The sequence below is a fragment of the Tetranychus urticae genome, chromosome 1 (assembly GCF_039701765.1).
Source record: "Tetranychus urticae isolate SD_2017Ah chromosome 1, NJAU_TeUrti_SD_1.0, whole genome shotgun sequence".
Lineage (NCBI taxonomy): Eukaryota > Metazoa > Arthropoda > Arachnida > Trombidiformes > Tetranychidae > Tetranychus > Tetranychus urticae.
The window spans coordinates 16,673,274-16,700,137 of NC_142958.1; the positions used below are offsets into that span (position 1 = coordinate 16,673,274).

The 26,864-nt window shown below is 30.8% G+C and overlaps 6 protein-coding genes across 8 annotated transcripts; 2 read left to right on the top strand and 4 right to left on the bottom strand.

Moving 5' to 3' along the window:
- Positions 1-2,820: 2,820 nt before the first annotated feature.
- Positions 2,821-10,458, bottom strand: Dh31 (diuretic hormone class 2). Its single transcript, XM_015925811.2, has 2 exons — positions 9,955-10,458; positions 2,821-3,712 (listed from the first exon to the last, which is right to left on the bottom strand). The coding sequence occupies exons 1-2, from the start codon at positions 10,227-10,229 to the stop codon at positions 3,595-3,597; spliced, it is 393 nt and encodes a 130-aa protein (XP_015781297.1). The 5' UTR covers positions 10,230-10,458; the 3' UTR covers positions 2,821-3,594.
- A 1,294-nt stretch (positions 10,459-11,752) lies between these two features.
- On the top strand, positions 11,753-12,376 carry RpL35A (ribosomal protein L35A). Of its 2 annotated transcripts, none has more exons than XM_015925752.3 (2): positions 11,753-11,826; positions 11,905-12,376. In XM_015925752.3, the coding sequence occupies exon 2, from the start codon at positions 11,911-11,913 to the stop codon at positions 12,331-12,333; it is 423 nt and encodes a 140-aa protein (XP_015781238.1). In that variant the 5' UTR covers positions 11,753-11,826; positions 11,905-11,910; the 3' UTR covers positions 12,334-12,376. The 2 variants fall into 2 exon arrangements, with proteins under 2 accessions (XP_015781238.1, XP_015781239.1); XM_015925753.3 differs by having other exon boundaries at positions 11,910-12,376.
- A 316-nt stretch (positions 12,377-12,692) lies between these two features.
- Positions 12,693-15,853, bottom strand: LOC107359267 (uncharacterized). The gene is made up of 3 exons (XM_015925750.3): positions 15,255-15,853; positions 13,292-15,180; positions 12,693-13,231 (listed from the first exon to the last, which is right to left on the bottom strand). Exons 1-3 carry the CDS (start codon positions 15,728-15,730, stop codon positions 12,771-12,773), a joined length of 2,826 nt encoding a protein of 941 aa, XP_015781236.1. The 5' UTR covers positions 15,731-15,853; the 3' UTR covers positions 12,693-12,770.
- A 411-nt stretch (positions 15,854-16,264) lies between these two features.
- On the top strand, positions 16,265-19,094 carry LOC107359271 (BTB/POZ domain-containing protein 9-like). Of its 2 annotated transcripts, none has more exons than XM_015925756.3 (2): positions 16,265-16,619; positions 16,858-19,094. In XM_015925756.3, exon 2 carries the CDS (start codon positions 17,015-17,017, stop codon positions 18,818-18,820), a length of 1,806 nt encoding a protein of 601 aa, XP_015781242.1. In that variant the 5' UTR covers positions 16,265-16,619; positions 16,858-17,014; the 3' UTR covers positions 18,821-19,094. The 2 variants fall into 2 exon arrangements, with proteins under 2 accessions (XP_015781242.1, XP_015781243.1); XM_015925757.3 differs by having other exon boundaries at positions 16,605-16,727.
- Positions 19,095-19,926: 832 nt separating this feature from the next.
- LOC107372249 (CD63 antigen) lies at positions 19,927-21,732 on the bottom strand. Its single transcript, XM_015940454.3, has one exon. The coding sequence runs from the start codon at positions 21,478-21,480 to the stop codon at positions 20,683-20,685; it is 798 nt and encodes a 265-aa protein (XP_015795940.1). The 5' UTR covers positions 21,481-21,732; the 3' UTR covers positions 19,927-20,682.
- Positions 21,733-22,807: 1,075 nt separating this feature from the next.
- Arf6 (ADP-ribosylation factor 6) lies at positions 22,808-25,270 on the bottom strand. The gene is made up of 4 exons (XM_015940456.3): positions 25,116-25,270; positions 24,855-24,958; positions 24,036-24,234; positions 22,808-23,457 (listed from the first exon to the last, which is right to left on the bottom strand). Exons 1-4 carry the CDS (start codon positions 25,195-25,197, stop codon positions 23,315-23,317), a joined length of 528 nt encoding a protein of 175 aa, XP_015795942.1. The 5' UTR covers positions 25,198-25,270; the 3' UTR covers positions 22,808-23,314.
- Positions 25,271-26,864: the final 1,594 nt, after the last annotated feature.

A 26,864-nucleotide genomic window follows, 5' to 3' on the forward strand; every position in this document is an offset into this window, starting at 1 on the left:
TAGCGTTAATGGACTCGGTTTTCGTTCTACATACACAAAACATTTCAGCTCTCAACTCGAAAGTCAAAATTTCAGTCAATGATCTTTTAAACATTTCATATGTGCATCAAAAGTTGCAAAGCAAACTATTTGACTAAAACATTGAAAGATTTGTGTTTTAAAACCATATACCTTTATAAATAAAGCATAGAATCTGGTAACATAAGTAATTAATGTTTCAAATTTTCTGTGGGAACTTTAGTGATCTAAATATCATTTTGTTTAGTCCATAATGCACCCTAATGATTGTCAAAAAATAATGATTTTAGGTACTATCATTCTCGCAATATCGAGATTCAAAGTTTGCAGATCAATAGCCAAAAACAAGAGATCTGTTGGTAGATTGACCAAAGTGTTTACTTACTAACATATGCCAACAACTCTTGTCGACGAATAATAAATTTTAGCTTGCTAACTATCACGGTCATATAATGCAGCCAATTTTAAAGGAAAATCGAATTGATCTGTTCTGCAGAGACAGAAAATTTTCTTATGTAAAATAGTTGAATTTTCTGGTTGCTCATCAAATTCCAAATCAAGTAAATGAGTTTCACGCAAAGATCTGCTTCAATAATCGAGTAAAAGCCAATCGAAGTTAAAACTTTGACCTCAACTTTCTCGAGAATTACTGATCGGAGAAGCTAAATCATAGCATTGATGGACTAATTTTTTGTTGCTACAAACACAACATATCTCAACTCTCAACTCGAAAGTCAAAGTTTCTGTCAATGATCTTTTAACCATCCACTAACTTTAAAACTTCAAAAACTTACTATTATGCTATTATAATACCTGACTAAGCTTTCCAGTTGCTACTATTGATCAATAATAAAAGTTGAATTGCTTAATATTGGGAGAAAATTTAATTCAATAGATTTTTATGCAATTATTGATAGATCGTTTGAACAGACAGAAGACTTTCTCAGCAAAATCTTTGCAATCAAGTGAATCTATTGAGTTATTAAATGTTAAAAATGACTGAATGGACAAAAGCTTCACCTTGACTATCAATAAAACATTGAAAAGCATCATTTAATTGAAAATACTTGACTCTAGTTACCTGCTCATTCCAAAAGTTTCATCTTTTTCGAAGTTAATCACTCAAAAAGATGTTAATCATGTTCAAATGTTACCAAACTTTGAATTAAACTCAACCATAATCAGTCTCTTCATCAACTTGTCCCTTGTGCAAAGTGTAAGTAATTAACTTCAAGTCATTTATTGTTACCAAGTGTAATTTGCAATTGATGTACAAGTCAAGGTAAATATATAATACATTTTGTATGAAACACAAAAAAAGAAACGAAAAAAAGGCGAAAAGTTCAAAAAAAAATCTCACATCAACTTGGCCTTTGAAGGCAAAACAACAATGTTGATATTAAATACAGAAGGAAAAAAAAGTTATAAACAAATAACATAATGAACATTTGAAATAAGATTATTTTCACTGAGAATGAATAAAAACATGGAATGAAGAGAATACGATTTATATTATTCTCAGCCAACTAATATTCAACTCCAAGCCTTTCATCACCTTCCAGACACTTGAGAATTGAAACTTTTCCTTCTATTACAAGCTTCTTCATCATCATCATCATTTTGTTTTTTACTTCTTCTTATCATCATTTTCATGGTTAGTAAAGCTGAGCATTTCAATATAACACTATAAATTTCACTGGAGACTTTACTGGATTATGTCTTCATGTTATCTGCTTTCTTTGTCTCGAGATTTTCAATAGATTCAAGAACCAGAACCTAATCTGGATATCAATTTCAATCAGTCAAAAGAGTATCAAATTTACCCACAAAAGTGATTATTTTACCGTTAAAAGGCAACAACAATTGACCAGTTTTCTTGCCTTTAACCATTCATTATGTCGTTTCCATTTTTCTGGTATCAACTTATTCCATTGAAATATATTTATTATTTAACCTTATATTGAGCTTTTGTTCAGTTATTGGTATTGGATTTAGCTTATTAAAAGGTTTATATTTTCAACTGTCGACTTATTGATTAATCAATTAAGATGGCTGAGAAAAAATCAATTGTTCAAATTGGGTTTATGAAAACACTTGATTGTAAATATTTCCGCAGCTCATTCATCACAATCATCATTAGCATACAACCATGATCATGATAATGATGGTTACCAGTTGGATTTGAGGAAAATTTGTATAAAGTTAACATCTTTGGACTGTTAAATGAGACAAACCAGAAGCCATTTAACCCAAAATGAATTAACTTACCAGACTAGATTGTAAGGCTGTAGCGACCATCAAATATTCAAAATACGGTTGGACAGTAATTTAATAATAGTAATTATACCAGAATCAAATTTAGTCAAAGTAGTCAACCAAATGTCTGGTTTAACCAGAAAATGTCTTCATACAATAGCAATAATTATACATTTTAATCGCCAATAATCAGTGTTTAAACATAATAATTTGATCGGAAAGCCAACAATAAGACCAAAATATAACAATATAATCCCATTTTATTGGGTTAGGCAAACAAAAGCAACTTTTGAACCAGAAAAAAAGCCAACTTTTCTGGTTATTAATTTGTATTTTTGTTTACTTTTTTTGTTTTTACCAGATTGTTGTTACTTGTTATTAACAATTGTAATTTATTTAATTATTTATGTTATCACATGAATTAATTATTAGCAATTTGGTGGTCAGTAAAGGTGAAAAGTAAATTAATTTAATTGCTTTGTTATCCATTCAAGTTCATTTGTAATTGGGGTAAAAAGGGATTGTTTCAAGTATGAAAAAAAGGAATCAACTTTTTTTAGTTTAATCATCAAGCTAATTGTAATTACATTGAAAATGGGTTGGAGAAGGGAAAAAATAACAATCAATAAATTTGGTGAAACATGAAACATCTATCAATTAACTGGTAAAACTCAAATTAACAATTTCAATGTAACTGTTTCACCTTTCTTTTTGTTATATTAATAGCTTATTTTGTTATAGAAATAAAAATTGATCAAATTAACGTGTAAATAGTCATTATTAACATTGATTTTTTGGGTTCTTTCGCAGATTCAATAGCAATTGCTGGACAATTGGTTAACTGAACCTTCCACCATTATTATCAAGAGGATCACAAGATGTTTCAATTTCAGTCTTTGTTAATTGTCCTAAATTATTGTGTTGATCAATTTTGTTGAGTTTAGTTTATTTCTTGAATCCAACAATTCAAGATTTTAAGCATTCCTTGTCGGATAAAATAACTGGTATTGAATGTTGTTGAACAAACTTGAATCTAAGATTAATTATTAGTATTATTTTGAATTGATTCATTTTTTTTTTGGTAGCTGATGGGATTAGAAGAGGTTAAATCAAGGTTTAATAGTAAATGTATTAAATTAATGAGATTAAATTGGAGGGAATTTTGGGTGAAAAGAAAAGAATGCGAAATGATTGAATCAGAGAGGAAAATGTATTATCAAGATTAAGAAGAAATCATTTTCACTATTTTCAATGTCTTTTCTGGGAGGTTTTTGTTGTTGGAAATTTTTATTGTGCTTTAGCTTTGCATTATTGATAACTTTAACGTTTCCTTCCAGGTCCACCAGCAAACTCAGCATTAGCCAATCCAACAAGATGTTTGGCTGCTCTTTGGCCTGATAATCCTCGTCTTAAGCCAAGATCTAATCCACGTTTTTCACTAAGCAAAAGGAGAAACCAGAGAAAAAGATAAATCAAAATGTAATTCACCAAAATCAAGGCAAGGTAAAACAAAACTGTTGACGTAAAAAAATCTCAATCTTTCATCTTAAGCTCTATTGATTCAAAATTATCATATCGTTCAAATTATTATTGATATTTTGAAAATAAAACTTGATAATCTTTGTTTTCCAGCTTCAACAGCAAAAAAACTTCATTGCAATGAGAATTTCTGAAATAAAGAATTCTAAAATCTGTAAACTTCCTCAATTGTCTTGATTCTCAAGAAATATTGGTTTCAACCAAATTTAGCTTCTTGTTCAACAAATGAAAGATTATTTCTCAAATTGTATACTTGAAGTTCATCAGTATTGACCATGAATATTAGAATGATTGAGAATATCTTTGGTTAGTAAATATGATGCTTGATATAAATCAGATTTTTCTCATCTTGGAAGCTTAAGAAACCACTTTTCGAAATGTTCAACGACAAATTGTTTCTTTTGAGCCTAAAATTGTAAAATTTTAGCCTTAGATTTACAATAAGGTGCTTTATCGATGTAATTTCATTGTTATTGTTATTTCCAAAGGCTATTTACATGGTTGGGAGTTTTTTTTTGTCTTATTCTCCACAATTTATTAATTCTGATCAAGGTTGTGATCATGTTTTTGTTTGTCTCTTCAAAGTTTCATCAATTATTCATTAATCTGAATTTGCTTCGATCAGAATTGAAGACTACTTTCCTAGTGATTGAATACTTCGATAATATGCAGTAATACAGTTTAATATTGTTTTACAATTCCTATGAGCTTTCAATAACTATTAAAATGCTATTCATATTGTTATTACATTATAACTATAACACAATAAGCTAACAATTTTATTAACTTATCAGGAAATCGAAGCGTCAAGAGTTGAACTAAATTTATAAATTAATTGTAATCAAGTGATAATGGTTGCCAGTCATTGATTTACTCGTCAAAGTTAACCATTAACCTTTCCAATGATTAACCATCTTAAAATGTCAACTTATTGAATGATTTATCGTTGAATTTATATCGATATTAGCAATCAAATTAACTTTAATGATCAGGTTACACGCTAAAGTTGAATGTTATTGATTTGCTTTTTTTAATCATTTTCATCTTCTTTTTTTGCATTTTCATAAATAACTCTTGATTAATTTAATGTTTCAATCAACATTAATTGCTATTGAAGTTAATTTTGCGTTGAAAGAAGACGCAAAAGTTGCTGTTTAATTAAAGCTAAGGTTTCAAAGCAATTTATTGCTGCTAAATGAGACAAAACTCTGAATTATTGATCAATATGTTGAAACAATTAGAAGCTGTGAAATCAAAACAGGGAATTGAAATAATAAACAAATTAACAAATTCATTGAAAATGAAGATTAAGTTTTTGCTTTTGTTTCCATTAATGAAGTAAAATGAAAATAATTAAATGTATTAATGAGCAAACAATTACTGTTATTGAGATGCAAAACAAACATCTGACAAGGTAAAGTATAAATTTTTTAAGGTTTATCCTTTAATTTGGATGAAATTTAGATGCAATTTGTGCAATTTGAATTTGACTTGAATTATTTAGAAGAGAATCTTTTTTAACATTTATTTTCTTTCTTGGACCATTAATATTCAGATTATTATGAAGGATAATAACAAAATTACAATTTAAACTGATATGGAATCTTGTTTTGTTTGAAATATTATAAACTAAATTATTGTTGCTGGGAGAGGAAAGGATTGTATTGTTGCATGGGAAATGTAATCTAAATCATTTGGAATGGAATGAATTCTCAAGTTTTTTTCAATTTTTGCTTTCTTGAATAAGTTCATTGGGAACGACCTTTAAATCAATAATAGTGAATAAATCAAAAAGTGTGTTTTATAATACAATTGACTGTGTTAGTCTGCATGTCAAATAGATTTTGTCTGTTTCTTTATTAATTTCATCGCTATTTCAATCCATTTGCAATTCATAATTTAACGATAAATCATTCAAATTTTACATTCGAAGCTCTTTTGAGGTCTTTTTTGTGTACAAATTTGACCATTTCAAGACTTTGATTGCTCATTAAATCTGTAAATTGCTTGCAATTAAAACTTTCTCAAGATGTTTATGATTATGAGAATTTATTTGCATCTTGAGTTTCTAAAGCAATAAGACTTTGATTGTTTTGTGTGACAATTTCGAGCTAATTTATGCGCAAATTATAAAGATATCAATGATTATTCCTATTATGATTTATAATATTTATGGAATACGATTAAATATTGAAAGGTTGAGTTGAATCAAAGCTGGCCAATCCTCATTAGTAGCTACAAATGTCTTCCTTCGGGGTAACTCTTATTCAGAGACAAGATTCAAGCGGTTATTAAGATGTATTGAAAATACTAATGATGCAGGTTCAGGAGCGGAATATATGGTTAATAATTCAATGAGATACATTGAATTGGGTAAACAAGCAACGACGGAATGTTAATGAAATGGAAAGCCGTCTATAAAACTATCAAAGGAATCTCGAAAAGAAATTGATGAATTGCTGGAGGAAATCGAGGAAAGTGAAGAAAAATCTAAGAATAAGAAATTATGAATAGTGGATAGTAGAAGAGCTTCAGGGTCAATATGGGAAGAATATGAAATTGAAACACAAGAGAAAAGCTGGAAAGTTACGTAGATTATTATATACTTAGTAAATGTACGCATGGAACGATATTTTGAGAAACTTTATGAATGATGCAAAGATTTATGAGCACTGAGCCGAAATTAAAACAATGGAAGACCTTATGAAATGTTTAATTGCTTGAGAAAACAAATCTTGCCATTGTTCAACTTTGATGCGTAAAAAAGGCTTTCAAAAAAGGCTTTTTTCTTATTTAAACTTCAAAAAGCTTGAATTATTTGTTTCTAAGGGCGAATCGAGTGAGCAAGAGTGTCTACATTGGCCCATGATGGAGTATAAACCACTCTCATTGATTGTAATTGTTCCAATGAAGTTCAATCCTCTTGTAAATTACTTTAAACATTGACCTGTAACATTTATTTGTTAGTTAAAGAGTTAACTTGAAATCAATGAAATGATGAACATAATGATATTCTCGCAATTCTAGGTTTATTATAATATCTACACATTCAAAGCGTTTAAAGTCATACATGCTGATGAATGTTAGATGACATATAATATGTTAATGTTTAAGTTGCAATTGAATATCAAATGCGAGACAGCAATATTATAAGATCTGTTGCTTTTTCATAGTAACTTCGATGTGGAAGGCAGGAAGGAAAAGGAAGAGTCTTCTTCCAAGTCTCATGATTTATTGATTCACTTTCGGCAAAGAATAGGAAACCCTTCGCAACCGTTTGACGTCTTTACTTGTCTACTGCTTTTAATTGCATCGCAATTTTCTATTATTTTACCAAGAAAGACATTCCTTAGATCAGATAATAGATATTAGTACCTGAAGCAACAAGATAAATGAAAATAAGGTGGTTAAATGCTAGGGAATCAGCTCAATCTCTTTATATGGACTTCTGTAGCTGGCTCGTCTGAAAACTAACTTATTTCTGTAGAAAGGAATATTTCTTCGTGAGCATCGCTTTTTTGAATAACTTTTGTGCTCACAATTTGATCTTAACTAAACTTACAGAGCTCATCAGAACTCTTTCCTCCTTGCAATGAATATGTTTTCACATCAATAATGTGCAGCCAACTATCAACTGTGTGCTAACTGTGTGTGTTACAATATTTTAAAGAGACAAGATCATGAATACAACAAGTAGGACGCTTGTTCAGTATCAACTCATGTATTCAATGTGTAATTAACAATCTGTAAGAGAGTGGCACACAACAAAGTTATCATTGTTAATGTTACTCCAAACAGCTCCAAACTTAAAGCTTTTTACATTTTCCTTGTTCATTTTACGATTTCACGGATTTTACGAGACTTTAATCTTTCAGATCGTGAAAGTTTCTCAAGATTTATAAACCTAAATCAACTTCTCTTCATCTGTAAATCTTTCCTTTAAAAATTGTGGTCTTTGAGATCAAAATTTTAATCACATAGTTCTAACATAGTTATTCAGTTTAATCTTCACGATTTCTTTACTAGTTTTCAGCATTTATCTCGGAATGATTCGAATCCAGGACTTTTAATTGTAAATGCACCAGTTAATGTTGAGTTTATCTTATTTCTAATCCCAAATCTGAACCAATCCATCCTGAATCTTCCACAAAAATTGAATTCTATTTCATGTCCATTAATCTAAATAGACAGCCATGGAAGCAAGTGCATCCAATGAAATCAAATTTCGTTTCTTAAAGTTCTAAGTTCTTATATTCCTCAAATTCTTAAACTACTGATATAATATATAAAAGATGAGACGCGATTCATCATTCGCAGCAATATAAATATTAACTTACGATTGCAAAGTTGACAATTACTAGACTGCGTGTGAGAAACTGAATTCGTAAAAAATGTAAGTTATCGAAGGTTGAAGCATTTCTAAATGATAAATTCCCAGAATTTTGAAGCAATATTTCACGAAAATGCTTTAAATCTTTATCAAGGAGTGAAAGAAATAATATGATTATCATGATTTCAGGATATGACAATGGAAAGAGTTGCTTTGTTCATTGGCAATGGCAAAATAAATAGCGTTTTGTTTGCTTTTCGTGGGCAAAAGAAATGGATTCAATTTTTCATTCTGTAAAATGAATAGTTTTCAATTTGAAAGACGATCAAGATGGTGAAGTAAGTAGCAGTTGACTAAGATCATCAGAATTCTGGTTTGGTGTTCTATCCTCATCTTTCATCATTTTGTCTAGCACTTCAATAATACAGAAAGTAAACACTGAAAAGCTTTTGAATATGTGAAGCACACACACATTGATAACTTTAAACATGTTATCTTTAATATATTATGTATTTTGTATATAAAATAGTTTCCATCTGACAAGTTGTCATTCATTTGATTGATTTGATTGATGAGATAAATCTTTACATATTATTAACATTATCACCGAGCATTTAAAACTCCCTGAAGTTGGAGGTGAAAAGGTTAATGGTGTTTACACCAAATCAATTCAATTTATAGCCATTCAATATTTCAATGAAATAAGTAGCCATCAACAGGGAATCTTTCAAAACAAGGTTTCAATTTTAGATTCTGGATAACATTCAAAAGACTAAAAATATTGTAAATTTGATAAAATTAAGCTTAACAAGGATTGATTAAGTTGGTGAATATTCAATTTAGTTGATAAAAATTACAAGTTGAATAAACTTATTAATAGTAACCAAATTGGTTCCAAAGTTGAATGTTAACATTTCTATCTGATAAAGTGCGATTTAAAAGCTGAATAACCTTAAAATTGTTCAGTGGGTTCAGTTAATTGCACTAATTTATTGGGTTAACTCTAGTTGATTGACCAATTTGATTGACCTTTGAAAAGGTTTCAAGGGAAGCGTTCATTGTTAATCCTTTTTCATGTTGTTGTTGAAAACTGTAAAAATGATGATTGTTTTAATGATGATGTATTGACAAGTTTCATACAATTTTCAACTCAACGTCTAGTCCATCGACTGAAACCAAAGCAAATAACCAAAATTGCTTTTAAATCCCTTTAATCTGACCGTATTTTAGGTTTCAAAATATTACAGGATTATGTTAAACGAAAACATTAAATTGTTCAATTGATCTTTCAAGATAAATGGTCAATCTCTTGCCAACAAATGATTTATTTATGAAAACAAAGTAACTATTGACTTGAAGTTCAATGATCAAATCTGTTGGACTTGAAATTTTTGCCAACCATCAAAGAACGATTGAAAGAAGTAAAGAAGATTTAATTTTACTTGTAATTACTTTAATATTCAACAATTACTCAGCAAATTGCTTGGCTGTTCCTAAGAATCGTTAAATTATCTTATAAAAAGGAAAGGAAATGAAAATTGTTTCCTGATTATCCCTTTGATTTGTGTACTTTAATATCATTATTTGAAAGGTTGGCTGAACTGAGAATCAATATTAATAGATAATTTGTATTACAAATTGTAAACTGTTTCAATTGTGACGATCAAAGTAAATTTTGATTCTCTTGAGATGCTTTATAATAAACTGATGATTGTAATGGTAATAAGATTGAGAGTTTATCGGGATTTGCTTTTTCTTATATTCATTTCAATGTTTACAGTTGACTGAATTGTTAATATAATTTAACTTACTTTGGAATTGAATCCAAATTTGATTGTCGTTGTTTTTCCAGTTCATTCAGCATATTTCTCCATTGAATCCATTCCTTACTGATTGATTCCAGGTTGTAATTGGAAGGTGAAACTCGATCATCACCGTTTGATTGAAAGGTAAGATCATTTGAATTTGGTAACCAACGGAGAGATGAACAACCAACTAAACTAATGGAAGCAATGAGATACAGGCAAAGTGTTAGGTTGATCAAATTTAACCAACAAATGGTTGATAATTTGCAAGTTGAGATCATTCTTGATGCGCTTTGATCTTTGGATGTTGAGATGATTTCAGTCGGTATCAATGGTTAACCAAGGGTAAAACAAATGAACAAAATTGAAACAAATGAGACCAAAAACTCAGCCAAAGGTAAAGTCACAAATACAATTTGAAGTCACAGTTTGTTTGGTTATAGCTTGGGATTGAGGTTAGTTGAAATAGCCAAAAAAAGATAGGATTTGATTGTTAGGACTGCAACTCTGAAAGTAAACTGAAAACTTGAACATTTATCTGTTAACTAAATAAGCTGTAATTCCTAAGTTATCAAAGACTTACTTTATTATAATAAAAGGTGGGACTTTGATGAGTTATTTTATTCGGCTTTGCGCAATTCCGATTAATATAATCATCTTAAATCAATGGTATAGGTTGAAATAGTTTAAGTTTATACGTAGTTGCAACTGGGCTATAACTGAATACCAATGACCACTTTCACCAGAAGTGCAGTAAAAAGATGTCCAAATGATACTTCGATTTGAGTCAATTGCCTAATTTCCTGAGTGACTTAATGAAATCAAAGAGTTTCACTGAAAGTTTACTTGGTTTACTGTGGTACAATCCTTCGGTGATCTGCAGGCCAATATTTAAAGCACATTGAAACGCAAAGATTGATCGATTCAAAATATTAACTTAACGATAAGATTTAACTTGTAAAGTTGTATTTCGATGATATCAAGAAACCGATTGCTTGATGATAGCGTGTTGATTGTTACTTAACAATGATACTTATTTGGAAATCTTAATTTAATTATTGCTTGGATTAAAACACGATAATCAAAACTTAAAATATTAATTCATTTTAAAAGGTTAAATTAAAAATTTACTATTTGACACCAGTGTTTTCATCAAAAGATGGCGTTAGCTTGGCTACCATTGTTTCATTTTTGATTTAAAACTTTCAATTAGTGTTTATTATTACACAATTGTTGTAATTATTGAATTTCATTTCCATTGACTTTAGCTAATTGATTATGTGATTGCTCATTTCATCGTTTACATCAAATTTTCAACAGAATCTTTTTTAAAAGTCATTTTGATCAAAATATTCTGACTTAGCAGATTGTTAAAGATGAATGGTTTTTTAGTTAATGCTTTTAATTTAATGATCTTTGATTGTAATTTCCTGGTAAAATTATTAAAATATTTGATTTGATTCATGTGATTCTGATTGAGATTTTTTATTCCCGGATTTTTAAAAATGATTGCAAAGAAGGTCAAAATTCAGAATTGAAAATTGTAATTATTGACGATTATAGTGCGAAAAATGATTATTCAATCATTTTTCTTGATTTTTAAATATTAAAGGAGCAAATGAATTGAGAAAAATATAATTTTATTGCTTGTTTAAAGTAAAATTAACATTAAATTCAATAAAATAAATTGAGCTTCAAGTTGTTCAAATTCAAATTGGGCGGTATCATTTCTATCACCTTGGTTACTTTCTGGAAACGGAAATTTAAGTCGGTCTTCAAGTAAGCAACTTCTTACTAGTGAATTAAAGAGGTATTTTAGTTTTGGTTTTGTTATTTAATTTAATAAAATAATCAATTCTATTTGATTAATTAATTTAGGTAAGTGTTATATTCATTTTTGGTGTTTTTAATCTATCAATACTAATGTTATTTCTATTGTGAATGTGTTCCTTTTAGTGCAGAATGGAAAAGAAAGTCGCAGAGAAACCAACCAAACCAACCAAACCAGCAAGTACTGTTGCGGTTAAACGTAAACGGATTGCAGCCAAGCCAGGTCGATTGTATTCAAAGGCCATCTTCTTAGGATACAAGAGAAGCTTAAGAAATCAGACCGAACACACTGCCTTGTTGAAAATTGACGGTGTTACCAAACGAATTGACTCTAGATTCTACGTTGGAAAGAAGTGCTGCTTCATGTATCAAGCAAAGAATAAGACAACCGTTCCTTTGAGGAAAGGAAAATATTCAAAGGTTAGAGTTATCTGGGGTAAAGTCACTCGAGAGCATGGTAACTCAGGAGTTGTTCGTGCTAAATTCCAGAAAAATTTACCTGCTAAAGCAATGGGAAGACGAGTAAGAATCATGCTTTGGCCAAGTTTAATTTAGATTTCACTATTTCACTTGAATTAAATCTCTTGTTTAATTTAAACTACTCGAATTTTACTTGCTTCCGCGTTTATTTCTTCAATATTCAAATCCATAGTGTGTTTGATATTATTAATGTTTCTCCTTGATTGTGACTCGGCTGGCATAAACAGATAAGTCAGGTAACTTCAAAGTTAAGTTAATGCTACATATGTGCTACGTTCTAGACTTACATGATTATGTTCGTTAACTTTCTGGTAAATCGAGTATAATTTAAGTACCCAGAAAAAGATTCTTGAGTTGAAGGATTGGAAACAGATATATGTTTAGTGTAGCTTTGAAAAATCAAGAAATAAATTCAGTATGCATACTAATACACATCGGTTCTGTCGATATTGTTTATTTAAATCAACCACTTCTATTTGAGATTATCACAGTGCATCGTTTAATGACTGAATTCAAAGATAAATCACAGTGTTTATATTAAAAGTGTTTTCTTTCAAAACATATGTAAAAAAATTGGTACGAATCATATGCGGAACATTTTTCCGTGAAGTCTTTACGAATTTTTCAAACATTTCTTTCTCAGTTTTACGATGTCTCATTCTCAAAGTTCCGAGTTGCTTGTAGATGGCTTCGCTTATTAACCATTTTATAAAATTTAATGTAAATGGACAATCGATTAAACCTCTCGCAATCCATTTTTCTTTTATGGCAAATAAATGCTTTGCAAAACCGGTTGCAAATTTTATCCAATACTTGGGTACCTGCAGAGAACGGTATTTTGGCGAAGAAACAAGATAACAGGATAATCTGGACGACTGTAATAAAGCTCTCTGGTAAATGTTCAGTGCAACGGATTTATCATCATTCATACTGCAGTCGAGATCCCAGGGTAACATCGATAAATTAAGCTGATCTGTGAAGAGAGAAAAGCTGAAATTGAATAAACGAATTCAGGAACATAATGGATACTTACTTATTAAACTTTTGCGAAGCTCATTCTTCGGAGTAAAAGGGTTACAATTAAAGAAATATTGGCAGCTCTCAGTTTGATATTTGTCATAATTAGAAAGAACTTTTTTGGAATTCAAATAGATATCTCGACCGAAAAATGTGAAAAATTCTGATTGGCAAAGACCGTTTGTTGGAAAATCAAAGTTGAATTGTAATTTCTTGGTGTTTATCTCCAAACCATGCTTCGGAAAATCATTCAACATTAAAGACAAGTATCGTTGTGCTCTTTCAAGCGAAGAAGTAACAAAGACTATATCGTCTTCAATTATTAAACGAGCTTCTTCATTCTGTAAGCCAAAATCATCAATCACTCGATCTAATACGTGACTGATGAAAAACGAGCACAAATCGCTCGATAATGCTCCTCCTTGACGAATTCCTTTGAGAAGTTGATAATAGCGATTCGGTCCAAGACGCAGATAAGGTGTTAAAATGTAACTCCGAAATAAAGCTCGTATATCTTGCAGAAAATAATTAGTTAATGAACGCTTGGGAACAACCACACAATTATTTTGGTTAGATGAAAGTCGATTTATTAGTTCGGTGAATTGTGTCCTGCTTTCATTACTAAAATGGTGTTTTTTGACAGCTAATTTAGTAACACATGATTTAACCAAATCAAATTCTTTAATTTTCAATGGATCTTTCGTTGTTGCATAGGAAAACTGCTGTTCGAGTTGATTGCAGACTAAGTCAAACAATTTTCCTTGATCGATGGAAGGGTAACAATTGACGATATCGACACGAACAAAGTAAAGTTTTTTACTTTCAGACAACTTCATCATTGTTTGAAGTTTAGCAATATTTTGTCGATGCCTTTGTGATGCTGAGGAACAAACCATTCGACCGAGAAAATAAGATAACACCTGAAGACAAGTACGAGTCTCATTTTTACCAGCTATTCGTAATCTGTTGATTATTCTTAATTTACGAGATCGAGGTATAAATCGAAGATTCGAGCTTCTTAATAAAAGCTTGTCCATGTGAGTTTCTTGTTTAATCTCTTGAATTTCAACAGGTTTAAGTTTACCTTCTTTGACTAGTTTATTGATGTATTTGTCCTGGATACTATTCCAAACAGGATAAGTGTAAAAATATAATTTTGAGCTTGTTGACTCAGTAATATAAAAATGATTCTTCAGCAGATTAATGAAATATTCGACCAACCAGAAAAGAAAGAAATCAAAAATGTAAATTTTTTTGTGTATACATTTTAAATTGTTCATCCAACCACAAGAGTCTAGATCTAGAGATGGTGGTCTGAAGTTAGAGACAATGAACCGCACTTTACTCCCAGTGGTCACCAATAATTTCAATCTTTCAAAAATGCCTTGACAATTAGAACGAGATCCAAAAATTTTTTGAGGAAACAAATGATGATAAACACTGTACATGAAAGAGATGACTTGATTGTGATCATTGTAACTTTTTAGTGAGCTTTGCGTTGCTTCTGATGAATCCAAAGATATCGTTGTGTCAACAGCAGGACAGAATTTGTGCAAAAGATTTATAAATTTACAACGTTTGCTGAGTTTCAAGGTTTGATCTAAAGTACTTGTCAGTGGTTCCAATGGTAGTTGATCTTTTACTTCAGTGTCAACTGAACTGAAAATTCTTGAGGTGAGATTTCGAGGTGTGACATCAAGGTAACTATTAAAATAACGATAATTTTGTTTACCGTACAACATTTTCTTCTTGGTAATTGGAGGTAGACTGTGACGATCTAAACTTTTAAATTTGTTACACCAATTATCGCAGGCTGGATAAAGTTTCTTGCGCGGCAAGTCATCTGTTTCAATCTGTCTTTTGGCACTGTCTTTGTTGGGATTTATAAATCGCGATGATTCCAATCTGAGTAAAGAAAAAAGATTAGTAGGCTTTTACTTTTTTGATGATCATTAATAGGTTAATATCTTACAACTTACATTGGAGGATCTTTATTCCATACGAAATCGCAAAAATAAGGGCCAGTTCTTTGCAAAATAAATGAATCATCGATAAATTCGAAGAATGAGCAAGCACGAATCAGGTAATTTGTAGAAACTGGATCAAGCATTCTTATAAATTTACTGAATGGTGGACTCGAATAGTAACTAAGAACATAATCTAGCCTAATGGAGTTGCTAGAAACATTTTGAGAATGGTAATATGCTCCAAGACGTTCTTTCAAGTTTTCTTTTAACCTTGACTGATCAATAGGCTTGATTAATTTGAGCCTCTTGATATCAAAAACTGATTTGGATGTCAATATAATTCGATTGAAGACACAATGGTAAGATTGATTAAAGTTACTTTCCAAATTAAGTTCAGAAATCACTTGACTAAATGGAGTCACTGTTGAATAATACATGTGAAAATGTTCAAGATTCAAATTAAGATGAGAGACGATACTGTTGGACATTTCGAATCTTTCAAAATTAAAATACGAGTTTAATTAAGAGAAGAATGCTGAAAACATAAACTGTAGCTACACTCAATTCGTTGAGAAAATTTCAAATTGAGTTACAGTCATCCCTCTCAAAGTTAGCTGTCGTGAGAATAGCTAGTGCTCTATTTTGCGGTCAAGTACGCGTATTTTAGTCAAAGGTTAATTTATTTGGTAAACCAGAAAGTTTTAAACCTCTGACCGCAATTATATTTCAAAAGGACAATCAACATGATAAAATTTATTTAACTGTTAATAATTGATCGATATTTGCTCTTTGATTTACTCTTAATTTCAAACTGCAAAATGAAAAGCATGCAAGTCTTACCTGGTAATACACCGATTTGAACACGGTTTTTTGGATTAAGGCTCTTTCTAGGTTGTTAAGGAATAATTTAATGTATAGACTATAGATAATTAAGTTAATTAATTAGAGTTAATTAGAAAAAAATTAAATGCACATTTTTATGTTTACATTTACAACGCCATCTCTTGTCAATATCATCAAAATCATATGATCGCATCTTATTTGTGCTTTTCTCAGTTTCTTAAATAAATGTTAGTTTACTAGCAGATTATTTAAAATTATACCATCGTAATTAACTTAATAATATCACTTCTGATAGAGCTGTATTAATGAAAAGATAATTAAAACAACTCAAGTGATTCTAAAGATATTTACATACATCTTGTTTCTACTCCCCATCTTGACTACCGTTGACAAGATCTTTATTTCGAAATGGATAGTTTTATTTTGAATGTGTCTTAACAAATTACAAATCTATTTTTTGTTATTGTTTACTGATGGCTTTTATATTGGTCAGTTTATTTAGAAATGATTTGTTCAAATAAACAACTTGTCTTGGTAAGTTTTACAAGTAACAACAACATCGATAGATGTCTTACATTTTTATTTATCAATTCAGTTGGTATAAACAGTAATATTCAAATTCATAGTCATGTTATTACATAGGTTATTACATTAGATTATTTCAACTGTTATATGCTTTCTACAGTCATTTGTCCTAATTAAATTAATTGGGCAGTTCACTGAGAGAATGTCGAAGTTTGGTTTTGATGGTTTTTCTTCTTTTCTCCTGCAGGCTTTTTTAATCTATTAATAATAAGTAGAACGGATGGTATTCATGGTGGTATCGTTTGATTGGTTCATCAAGTGATGTTTTTCTTGCTCTTTAATCGTTGGATCGACTAAAATTATCGACTGTGAATTTATCATTTGAATCTGATATCATATGTAAGATGGGTGATAAACATGATCTTGCTAATCCATCAACTTCATCAACCTCCGCAACATCAGCCGCAACGAATGTACCTGTTGGTGAAATTAACCATATCACTTGTTTAGCTGATAACTTAGGCCATCTTTACATGAATGATGAATACTCAGATATTGTCCTTGTTGTTGCTGGTGAAAAAATTCCGGCTCATAAAGTTATACTTGCCTCCAGAAGTGATTATTTTCGAGCTATGTTGTTTGGTGGAATGAAAGAAAGCCAGGAGAAAGTGATTGAACTCAAATCAACCTCATTAACCGCTTTCAAGCACCTTTTAAAATATATTTACAGTGGTCGTATGTCATTAACATATTTTCGTGAAGATGGATTATTAGAGCTGTTAGGTTTAGCCCATAAATATGGTTTTATTCAACTCCAAGATTCGATTGCAAAATTCATGGAAGCTGTTTTAAATGTTAAGAATGCTTGTCTGTTTTATGAGGCTTCTGTTCTTTATGGTCTCTCATCACTTGCTGAAGTTTGCTCCAGTTTTATCGACCAACATGCTCTCACTATCATTCAAAATGAAACTTTTTTAACTTTAACTCCAACCACAGTTAAAGCAATCCTAAGCAGAGACTCATTCTGCGCCGATGAAATTATTATTTTCAAAGCTGTGAAATCTTGGTTTGAGGCTAATCCAGATGCACCTATAAATGATATTATTTCGTGTATTAGACTGCCTCTTATCAAATTGAACGATTTATTAACCATTGTTAGACCCAGTAGCCTTGTTTCAGCTGATGCTATTTTAGATGCCATACAACAATACCAGTTATCTCGTAATACCGATTTAAGATATCGAGGTCTCCTCAGGCCTGAAGAAAATGTCGCCAAGCCTAAATTAAAAGCACAAGTTCTCACTGGAGACAATAAATCAGCTTTGTTGGATGGTGATATTTCAAACTACGATACTGAGAAAGGATTCACTCGACATTTAATTGATGACGCAGATGGTCAAGGTATTGTGATTGAATTGGGCGTTCAGTGTATAATCAACCATATCAAGATGTTACTTTGGGACAAAGAATTGCGAGCTTACTCGTATCATATTGAAGTTTCTATGGATCGCGTTGATTGGGTTCGAATAATAGACCATACTCAATATTTATGTCGTTCTTGGCAGCAAGTTTACTTTGAACCTAGAGTGGTTAAATATATTCGTATTCGAGGTACTCAAAGTACGGTTAATAGGTTCTTTTTACTCGTTTCTTTTGAATGTATGTTTACCAATCGACCCTTCCTGTTGGATTCTAATGGACTTGTTATTCCTGATCATAATGTTGCCACCATTGAAAACTCCGCCCTAGTCATTGAAGGAGTGAGCAGAAGTCGCAATGCTTTAATAAACGGAAAGTACAACGAATATGATTGGGAAACTGGTTATACGTGTCATCAAATTGGCAGTGGAGCAATCGTAATACAATTAGCTCAACCTTATGTGGTTGATTCAATGAAGCTTCTGCTTTGGGATATAGATAAGCGAACTTATAGTTACTACATCGAAGTTTCAGTTGACTATCTTAATTGGCAAATGGTTGCTGATCGTCGTGATGTGCTTTGTAAATCATGGCAACTTATTTCATTCTCTAAGCGTCCAGTCGTTTATATAAGAATTACTGGAACTTATAACTCAGCAAACGAAGTATTTCACTGTGTGCATTTTGAATGCCCGGCCTCTGATTTCACTCCAAGTCCGGCATCAGACTCATTAAGGGAATCGAATCTCCTTCCACCTCCCGCTATTGCGTCATCACTACTTCGACTATGAACTAACAATTTAAATCAAACTTTATCGCCACATTCATATGACAATCAATTGTCAATAATCTTTCACTTTTTTCGTCACAAATTACGCTTAATTTGCTTTACTACATTCGTCTTAAATTTTTATTTGTTTTCAATTTAAAAGCGAAAATATTACATAGAAAGGCACAATGCCTCTTAATACATGAAATCTAATGTAATTGGGTTTTCAGTTATTTTTGTTAATTCTGTTTTTGTTGATTTAAATAATAATAAATGAAAATTTCAAGGTTTCGAAATTCCTCTTTTAATTTTTATTCACACTTTTATTCAGTTGATTCAACATCTGATTCAATTCAAGAAATATCTCAGTTCCAGAGCGAAAAGTCAAGCCAGTCATCAAACAGGTGATAATATAATACATCAGTATAACTTTGAGTTAAAGCTGGTTCATCTATACAAACTAGATTGATGTCAAATTGACTTTCTGGGTGCTTATATTTTGTTAAAGTACAAATAGATTCAATAGAATTCGTAATTTTGAGGTAGATTTAGTCATTTTAATTATTATTCAAACATCTATCTATTCAAATAATGACAAATGGAAAATCTCTTGAACCATAAATGCCTGAAAAGAGAAACAGGAAATTAAATATTTTTGATTGTTGAATTATTATATTATGATAATCGACTATCTCAAGCTCTTGAGATTCAATAAAGTCTTCCTCTCAACTCAATAAAGATTGATTTTGATGGCGATAAGTCAACTATAGTTGAAATAACAGTTGGATAAAGTTAAGAGAAAATATTGCACTTCTGTATTTTATATATTGTTGAGCATATCATAATAGTTTAAAAGCAAATTAAAATATGTAATTTTAAACAAAAGGCTATCAATAATAATGTCATAATAGTCTGTTTGGCCTATTTGCCATCTGGATAGATTAATGCATGATTTTAATCTGTTAAGATACTGAACCGTAACTTGGAAATAGTAACGGTTTAGGGATAAAACAAGGTAAACATTTGACTGAAATGTAACATTCAGTAATCAGGTAATTTCCCTCATCCATTTCCTCAGAATATTTAACGATTCAACGAAAAAATCAGAAAAAAATGAAACAGAAATAATGATTTCTCACCAATATATTTAATGTAAATATATACACTTGTTAATTTCATGATGGGAAAACAAACACCGTTAAAGTAATAAATAATAAAATGTGAGCAATGAAACACAAACAAATTAGAGAAAGAGAAAGAATGAGACATAATATGGGATGACAAAGATCTTCTTTAGCTACCAGTAGACATTATTACATTAATGAGAAAATCAAGATACAGATTAATTATAGATGTTTGATTCTCTTGTCCCATTATCAAGAGATTTTCTTTCACTTCTTTTTTGTATGCTTTATGTGCGTGATTCTCTTACTGCACTTTCGGGGTTGATTTGTTTGAGCCTTGTAGTTTGAAGCAGTTAAAAAATGAAGGTGATCCGAAATTGGGTTATTAATTTAAGAATCGCTGATAGAAAAAGAACCTTAAAGGAAAAAGAGGATTATTAATTATCTTATTATATAATTGTTATTGATCAAGAATGGTTTTCAATAAAAAAGGTTTGAATATTCAACCAAGTTTTGGTGGTTTACATTTACTCGCTATTTAGGTGAATTATGTCCTTTGATTTTTGAGACGAATGATTAAATGCAAGAAAAATGAGGAAAATAAACTGATCATAGACAGATCACGAAAAAGGATACAGAGAAAAGTGCAAAAAGACGAGAGGGAAAGTAAGGATGAAGGTGGAGGGTAAGGGTGAGAGATTAAGACAGACGGATGTCAGGTAATACATGAAAAAGGTTGGTACAAGTATTAACTTGATGATTAGACCACTTCATAGTCTTGTTTGATAGAATGAGCAAAAGCGCAAGATAAAATGCATCCAAGTAATTGAATTACAGCCACTCCAATCAAGATACCACCGATGGGACCGTAATATTTATACATCAAATCCCAAAGTTTGTGAGCGCAACCTTCCGTGAAAGCTTCATTTGGAAGGCAAGTCTCATTGCGATCAGAAGCTCCAACAGTTCTGGAGTTGTAGGGAAAGAATTGAGAGCCAGTGGTGTTTGTTTCCAGATCGGTGATTGGCTTGAGTGCTGATACAGCTCTGAGCTTACCACAACAAGATAAGGGCAGTTTATCAAATCTACTTAGGAAATCGGTATAATTATAAACTCCGCAGCATTTAACATTCTTCTGTAAATCATCGATAAGCCTGGTAGATGTTGAATTTTCATCATCCATAACATACGAAGACATGGTTTTATTCATTGCTTGGTAAGCAAGCTCCTCTACTTTGTTACTATAAAGGAAGGCTAGGGTTCCCACAGCAACCTCTACTAAAATAATGATGAGAAGAAGAACTCCATAAGAAACCAGCATACAATGGTTTTCTCGAAGCGCACCCCAACAGCCAAGGAAAGATATGATTAAGAGGACGACAGAAGCTGCTACCATAACAATCAAGTGGCGATTATCAACATCCAAAATCTTTTCTGCTGATTCAGGCATCCCTATGGATCGGACACACAATGTGATGATACCAATAGATGACAAGAAAAAGGCAAAATTGAAAACACCAAGGAGGTATTTAACACAGGACATACCGCCTTGAACCATTTTTAAATGCGTTGAGATTAACAAAATTTAAAATGACACTAGAAAGATTAATTTAAGATGATCAATAATTAACCAATAGACATAAAACTCTAATGAAAGCGAAAACAAAATAATAATAATAATAAAACTTGGGCGTCTTTTTATTTAGCATCAGCTCCTCTGATTGAGAGAAAAAGTAACTTGAATGGCGCAATGTTTAAATTCTATAATACATTCAATAGCTTTCCGTAATTCACTCCAAATAGATTAATGTATGTAACCAAATATGAATCAGAAGAATTGCCTCTGATGGAGGTTCCCATGCTAGAACAAGTTTTTCTAGAAGATTTAAGGCGATTTCTGCTCTAATTTCGTTTTTTATTGAGATTCATATGAATCTCGATGTTGATTGACCAGCCATTAGCATTTAATTTAATCAAACATGGCCAGGACTAAAGAATAAACATTTATTTAGATTTAGTATTTAGATTGCAAATATTTAGTGAAGAAAGTGTCGAAGTTTGGTCTTAAGGGTATTTCCTTTCTTCTTTCCTACAGACTTAAAGATCGACGACTTAATGAGTAGAGCGGATGGCATCTACGGTGATATTTTTTTTGCTCTTAAATTGTTGGAGTGACTAAAATGATGTATTTTTCATTTGAATCTGATATCATATGCAAGATGGGTGATAAACATGATCTTGCTAATCTATCAACTTCATCAACCTCCGCAACATCAGCCGCGACGAATGTACCTGTTGGTGAAATCAACCATATCACTTGTTTAGCTGATAACTTAGGCCATCTTTACATGAGTGATGAATACTCAGATATTGTCCTTGCTGTTGCTGATGAATCAATTACGGCTCATAAAGTTTCACTTGCCTCCAGAAGTGATAATTAATAAATGAAATTTTGCAAGGTTTCAAATTTATTTCTCATTTATTCACACTTTATATTAATAGTTTATTTCTTTATTCATAACTATTATCTCAGGCACAGATTAAACATTTTAACATTACATTTAGTTAAATCAACATCGGATTCAATTCAAGAAATCTCCCATTTCAAGAACGAAAGTCAACTCAAACGAGTGATAATTAGATCAGTATAACTCGGAGTTACGTAAATAATATTTACGTTTGAATAGTTAGCTAGGTATTTTGAATAAGCAAAGATCAAATGAAACGATCTGTGTTTTATCGAAACTGTTAATGGATGATTACTGTGCACTAACAAAGATAGTAATTCTAGTAGTTAGCTTATTATATTTGGATACCGTCGGGATTTGATCATTTCAAGATTTGTTTAACCACTATTACGGTCCGAATAAAACAAAAATTAACTATTCAGGGATCAGAATAAAGCTCAATCAGGAATTGAAGCTGTTAGTAAAGCTTTAATATGAAATAAAGTCTCTGATTTTTTTCTCGAATCAAAAGAGGTTTTCATAATTTCAAGTTAGAGTATTAACTTTCTCGAATTGAAATTAAAAGTAAATAAAAAAAACTGAAGGAATGAAAAAGGCAAAAAAGAGAAATTCTTTTCGTTTAGACGGACATTGCATCTAATGATATGGAAACAGTATTTCCTCATTGAAAAAATGGGGAAAGAGAAAAGTTTAGTTGATAGTTGAAAGATGATGAGAAAACTTTGAATTATCAAATAGTTCAAGGGTAACAATATTGGTGGTTAAGTAAAGTTGAAATGAGTTGTCTCAGCTAATGTCGGTTTTGGAGTGTTTTCTTTTGTGTTGTTTTGTTCTTGCGTTCATTTTTAGTGGAGGCTCAATTAAGAGAGAAAAAATGGAATATAATTTGTTTTTCTAATCAACAATTTAATCCTAGAAATAACCTCAGGATTTGTAATTATCCATCAGCCAGGTTAAACCTTCATATAATCCATCTCCACTTGTCGCACAAGATGATTGAACATGCCAGCTTCTTTTGGTTAAAGCTGTCAACCCTAATCTATCTTGAATTTCTTGAGGTTTCATAGCTGTAATAGAGAAGAGAATGAAAAAAGAGTTATTAAAGTACAAATAAAATAATGAAATCAATAAAAAGTAACAGACAGAAAAAAATTTAGTTTTAAACTGATCAGCTCTTTCAACCGATAAGACGGTGCTGAAAATTTTTCAAATAAGTATGCAGTTAAATCTATCTATTATCGTCGTATTTTGAAGGATATTTCTATTAAAATTAACTTGTTAGAGATAGAATTGGAAAATTATGAAGGATACTGTGCTTGACACATTATTGTAAGAATGAAAAAATACAATATAACAACTTAAAGTCTATCAAGATAAAAGTGTAATAGCTGAATCAGTCAAAGAAGGACTTGTAATTAAATTAAGAAAAGTTTCTTGCGAATATAAGATAGTAATAAATAGCATGCACGATGAGATAAAATGAGATAAACTAAAGCTAGAGACGACAATAAACGAGAGCAAACATAAAGATCTAATGATGAATGAATAAATAAACTACAATTATTTCACCATCTGAGGGAAAACAATCGAAATGTGTAAATCGGTTAGAGGAAATTGATATGTATTGTTGAATTTGATACATTACCTTCTGGGAGATCCTGTTTATTGGCAAAAATTAAAATAATAACATCCCTCATTTCTCTATCGTTTACAATTCGGTATAGTTCTTGTCTTGCTTCTTCTATTCTGTCGCGATCAGATGAATCGACTACAAAAATTAAAGCTTGAGCTCCTATATAATAATGCCTCCAAAGAGGTCTAATTTTTTCTTGGCCACCAACATCCTGCGAAGAAAAGTAAATAGAAAAAAATTAGAAAAAAAATTATTGAACTGGTAACGACAAAAGAATGAAACGAAAAAAACAGCAGGAGATTATGAAGTTTAATTATCAGTTGCACAAAAAAAGTTGATCAGATTTAGTATTACTACAGGCTTCACTCGGATTCAATTAACTGAATGAATGAAGCTTGATTAACAATTGTTCAATAATGAACACAAATAGAACATAAAACAAGAGAAACTAAAGAGAGCTAAAAAAGGAAGATCAAATTATTGGTAGCTTGAAATGTGGTGTAATATATTCTGTTTCGATAATGAAATGTGATTTTAGATAATCTCAGGTAACTTAAACGTAAAGAATCTGGTCTACATTAATGTTTCTTCATTTATAAATAACTAATCAAAAGTTCGCAATCTTTACAAAGCTCATTATGTTTATCATTTCCGGCAAAATATCAGACTACTGTATCTTAGAATCTGGTATTTATTCTGTATTTTTCCAAAAATGAAGCGCAAAAGAGTTTTTGATAACTTTCCAACTAGCTTAACAAACCAAAGAGGTTGGCAAAAAATTAAAATAAACCAAAAAACGAGAAGAGAAGCAAGATTATTAAATATACATACCCATACACTGAATTTAACTTTTTTATAAGTCACAGTTTCTACATTGAAGCCGACAGTTGGAATGGTTGTTACAGATTGATTTAACTTTAATTTATACAGGATAGCTGAAAGAAGAGAAAAGAGATAAAATTAACACAAATTAGGGTGGAAAATGAAAATTTAGTCATAACAACAACAAAAACACTAGATCAGTAGCAATAATTATTTTATAGTTGATAGACAATTGAGTATAACAAGAAAGAGTAATTCAATTTAACGTACTGGTTTTACCGGCAGCGTCCAAACCAAGCATTAATATTCTCATTTCTTTGTTGCCAAAAATTTTTGACAAAAATTTTCCCATGATGATTAATAAAAATAATACACTTAATTAGTAAACATTTAGATTAAATTTACAACAAATATTTCTGTTGAAAGATTTCAATAAATTGACATTTTCAAACAGCTGAATGTTTTACTATTTTTAAACCCATAGATGGCGTTATTTCATTCCTGTAATTTAACGCACAGTATTCAGAGCCATCTAGGTGAAAGTTAAATATCAATAAAAATAATTATACTTTTTCAAATACATTATTTGAATAATTAAGTAAATAATGACCAACTTAGCGTCGAAACGACAAGCTCATGGAAAATAAATGAATACTATTAACAATTCAAAAATATTGAATCGAAGTTTTGTTGAAAACTAATACACGTCTAATTCTTGATGGTAATAGATAGCAAAATAAGGCAAAAGAGTTAAAAATACTCGACAAATAACTTCATGTTGATAAGGGTCGATTCGACAGATTTTAACTAAAATGTCGCTCAATAATGATTAAATATCTGTTTTTATAAAACATTGTAAGTGGTCAAAATATAATTAAAATTATCAATTTTGATCTATGGTTAATATTTACCAGATTAATGCATATCAATCTATGGACACTTGTGAATTGAATGACCCTTAAGTTCAAGTTCAATTTCAATATAGATGGATTAGCAATGGTTGACTTGTTACGGAGAAGAGTCATTTCAACTCTTTGAGAAGAGTGCTTTTAAAATAAGAAATCGAAATAATGAAGATAAAGAACAAGATAGCATGTTAAAGCGGGTTGAATTCAAATAAAATGATTGTTGAGAAATACAACAGAAGATTAATGATTTACAAATAACGACATTTTATTTGAAAGACGTTTTCCAATAATATCAAAATGAGCTTCTCATTGGTCAAAGATAAGAGTAATTTCTAGAAAATTAAATTTATTCTCCCTATTTAAGCTTTGATTTTCTCTCCTTTACTCATTGTGTCTAATACTTTATTGACCTGACTTGTTCTAATTTTCAACTCTTGTTACTTTTTCTGTGATATTTTTCTCTGTTTTTACTGTTAACCTTCAACCTACGACAACAAAGATGACTTTAATCAAAGAGTTAGATGTTGAAAAGTGCAATGGATCTGACCAGGATGTCCTGAAGCCAGGGACAAACAGTAATCTCAAATTAAATACTAACTTTGTTCGATCAGTCATTGAAAAATATAAAAACTTCAGCTTTATTGGAAAGGCATTGAAAAGTGACGATTCGCCTGTTATTGTTAAATCTCCTGTTGGTCAAACGAAAATCTCTACCAAAATAACCCCAGAAATGAGTGATGTGATTCGATCTTATATTGAGGAGGACTGTTTATTAACCATGGAAGAAATTAATTCTAAACTGGATTCACATTATAATATTCGTTATGACCTGGAAAGGATTGCTGGTTGCTTGCATAGCTTTCATTATTCGGTTGGACGTGTACCCGATCTTACTCCCAGTAACCCGGTCGTAAAATATATACCAGTGATAAGGCAATTATTTGCCAGGCGACTTAAACCACTTGCTGACGAACCTGATCTCTATTTTCTTGGTTATACTAAATTAAACATTAATACTAGAGTACATCATGGAAAGAAAGTTTCACCTCGTTGGTCAATCAAAAGTAAAACATTCACAATTTGTGTTGCAATGCAAGCAGATGGCTTATTT

What these genes read in the sequence shown, in the direction of transcription:
- Dh31 (XM_015925811.2), bottom strand. Translation starts at nt 10,229, where the DNA reads ATGATCTCAACTTGCAAATTATCAACCATTTGTTGGTTAAATTTGATC. An exon ending in AATTTGGATTCAATTCCAAA is followed by an intron (nt 3,713 to 9,954) that starts GTAAGTTAAATT and finishes CCTTTTGCTTAG; the next exon opens with TGAAAAACGTGGATTAGATC.
- RpL35A (XM_015925752.3), top strand. Translation starts at nt 11,911, where the DNA reads ATGGAAAAGAAAGTCGCAGAGAAACCAACCAAACCAACCAAACCAGCA.
- LOC107359267 (XM_015925750.3), bottom strand. Translation starts at nt 15,730, where the DNA reads ATGTCCAACAGTATCGTCTCTCATCTTAATTTGAATCTTGAACATTTT. An exon ending in TGGAATAAAGATCCTCCAAT is followed by an intron (nt 15,181 to 15,254) that starts GTAAGTTGTAAG and finishes TTCTTTACTCAG; the next exon opens with ATTGGAATCATCGCGATTTA. An exon ending in GCTTCGCAAAAGTTTAATAA is followed by an intron (nt 13,232 to 13,291) that starts GTAAGTATCCAT and finishes CTCTCTTCACAG; the next exon opens with ATCAGCTTAATTTATCGATG.
- LOC107359271 (XM_015925756.3), top strand. Translation starts at nt 17,015, where the DNA reads ATGGGTGATAAACATGATCTTGCTAATCCATCAACTTCATCAACCTCC.
- LOC107372249 (XM_015940454.3), bottom strand. Translation starts at nt 21,480, where the DNA reads ATGGTTCAAGGCGGTATGTCCTGTGTTAAATACCTCCTTGGTGTTTTC.
- Arf6 (XM_015940456.3), bottom strand. Translation starts at nt 25,197, where the DNA reads ATGGGAAAATTTTTGTCAAAAATTTTTGGCAACAAAGAAATGAGAATA. An exon ending in GGACGCTGCCGGTAAAACCA is followed by an intron (nt 24,959 to 25,115) that starts GTACGTTAAATT and finishes CTCTTCTTTCAG; the next exon opens with CTATCCTGTATAAATTAAAG. An exon ending in AAGTTAAATTCAGTGTATGG is followed by an intron (nt 24,235 to 24,854) that starts GTATGTATATTT and finishes TTTTCTTCGCAG; the next exon opens with GATGTTGGTGGCCAAGAAAA.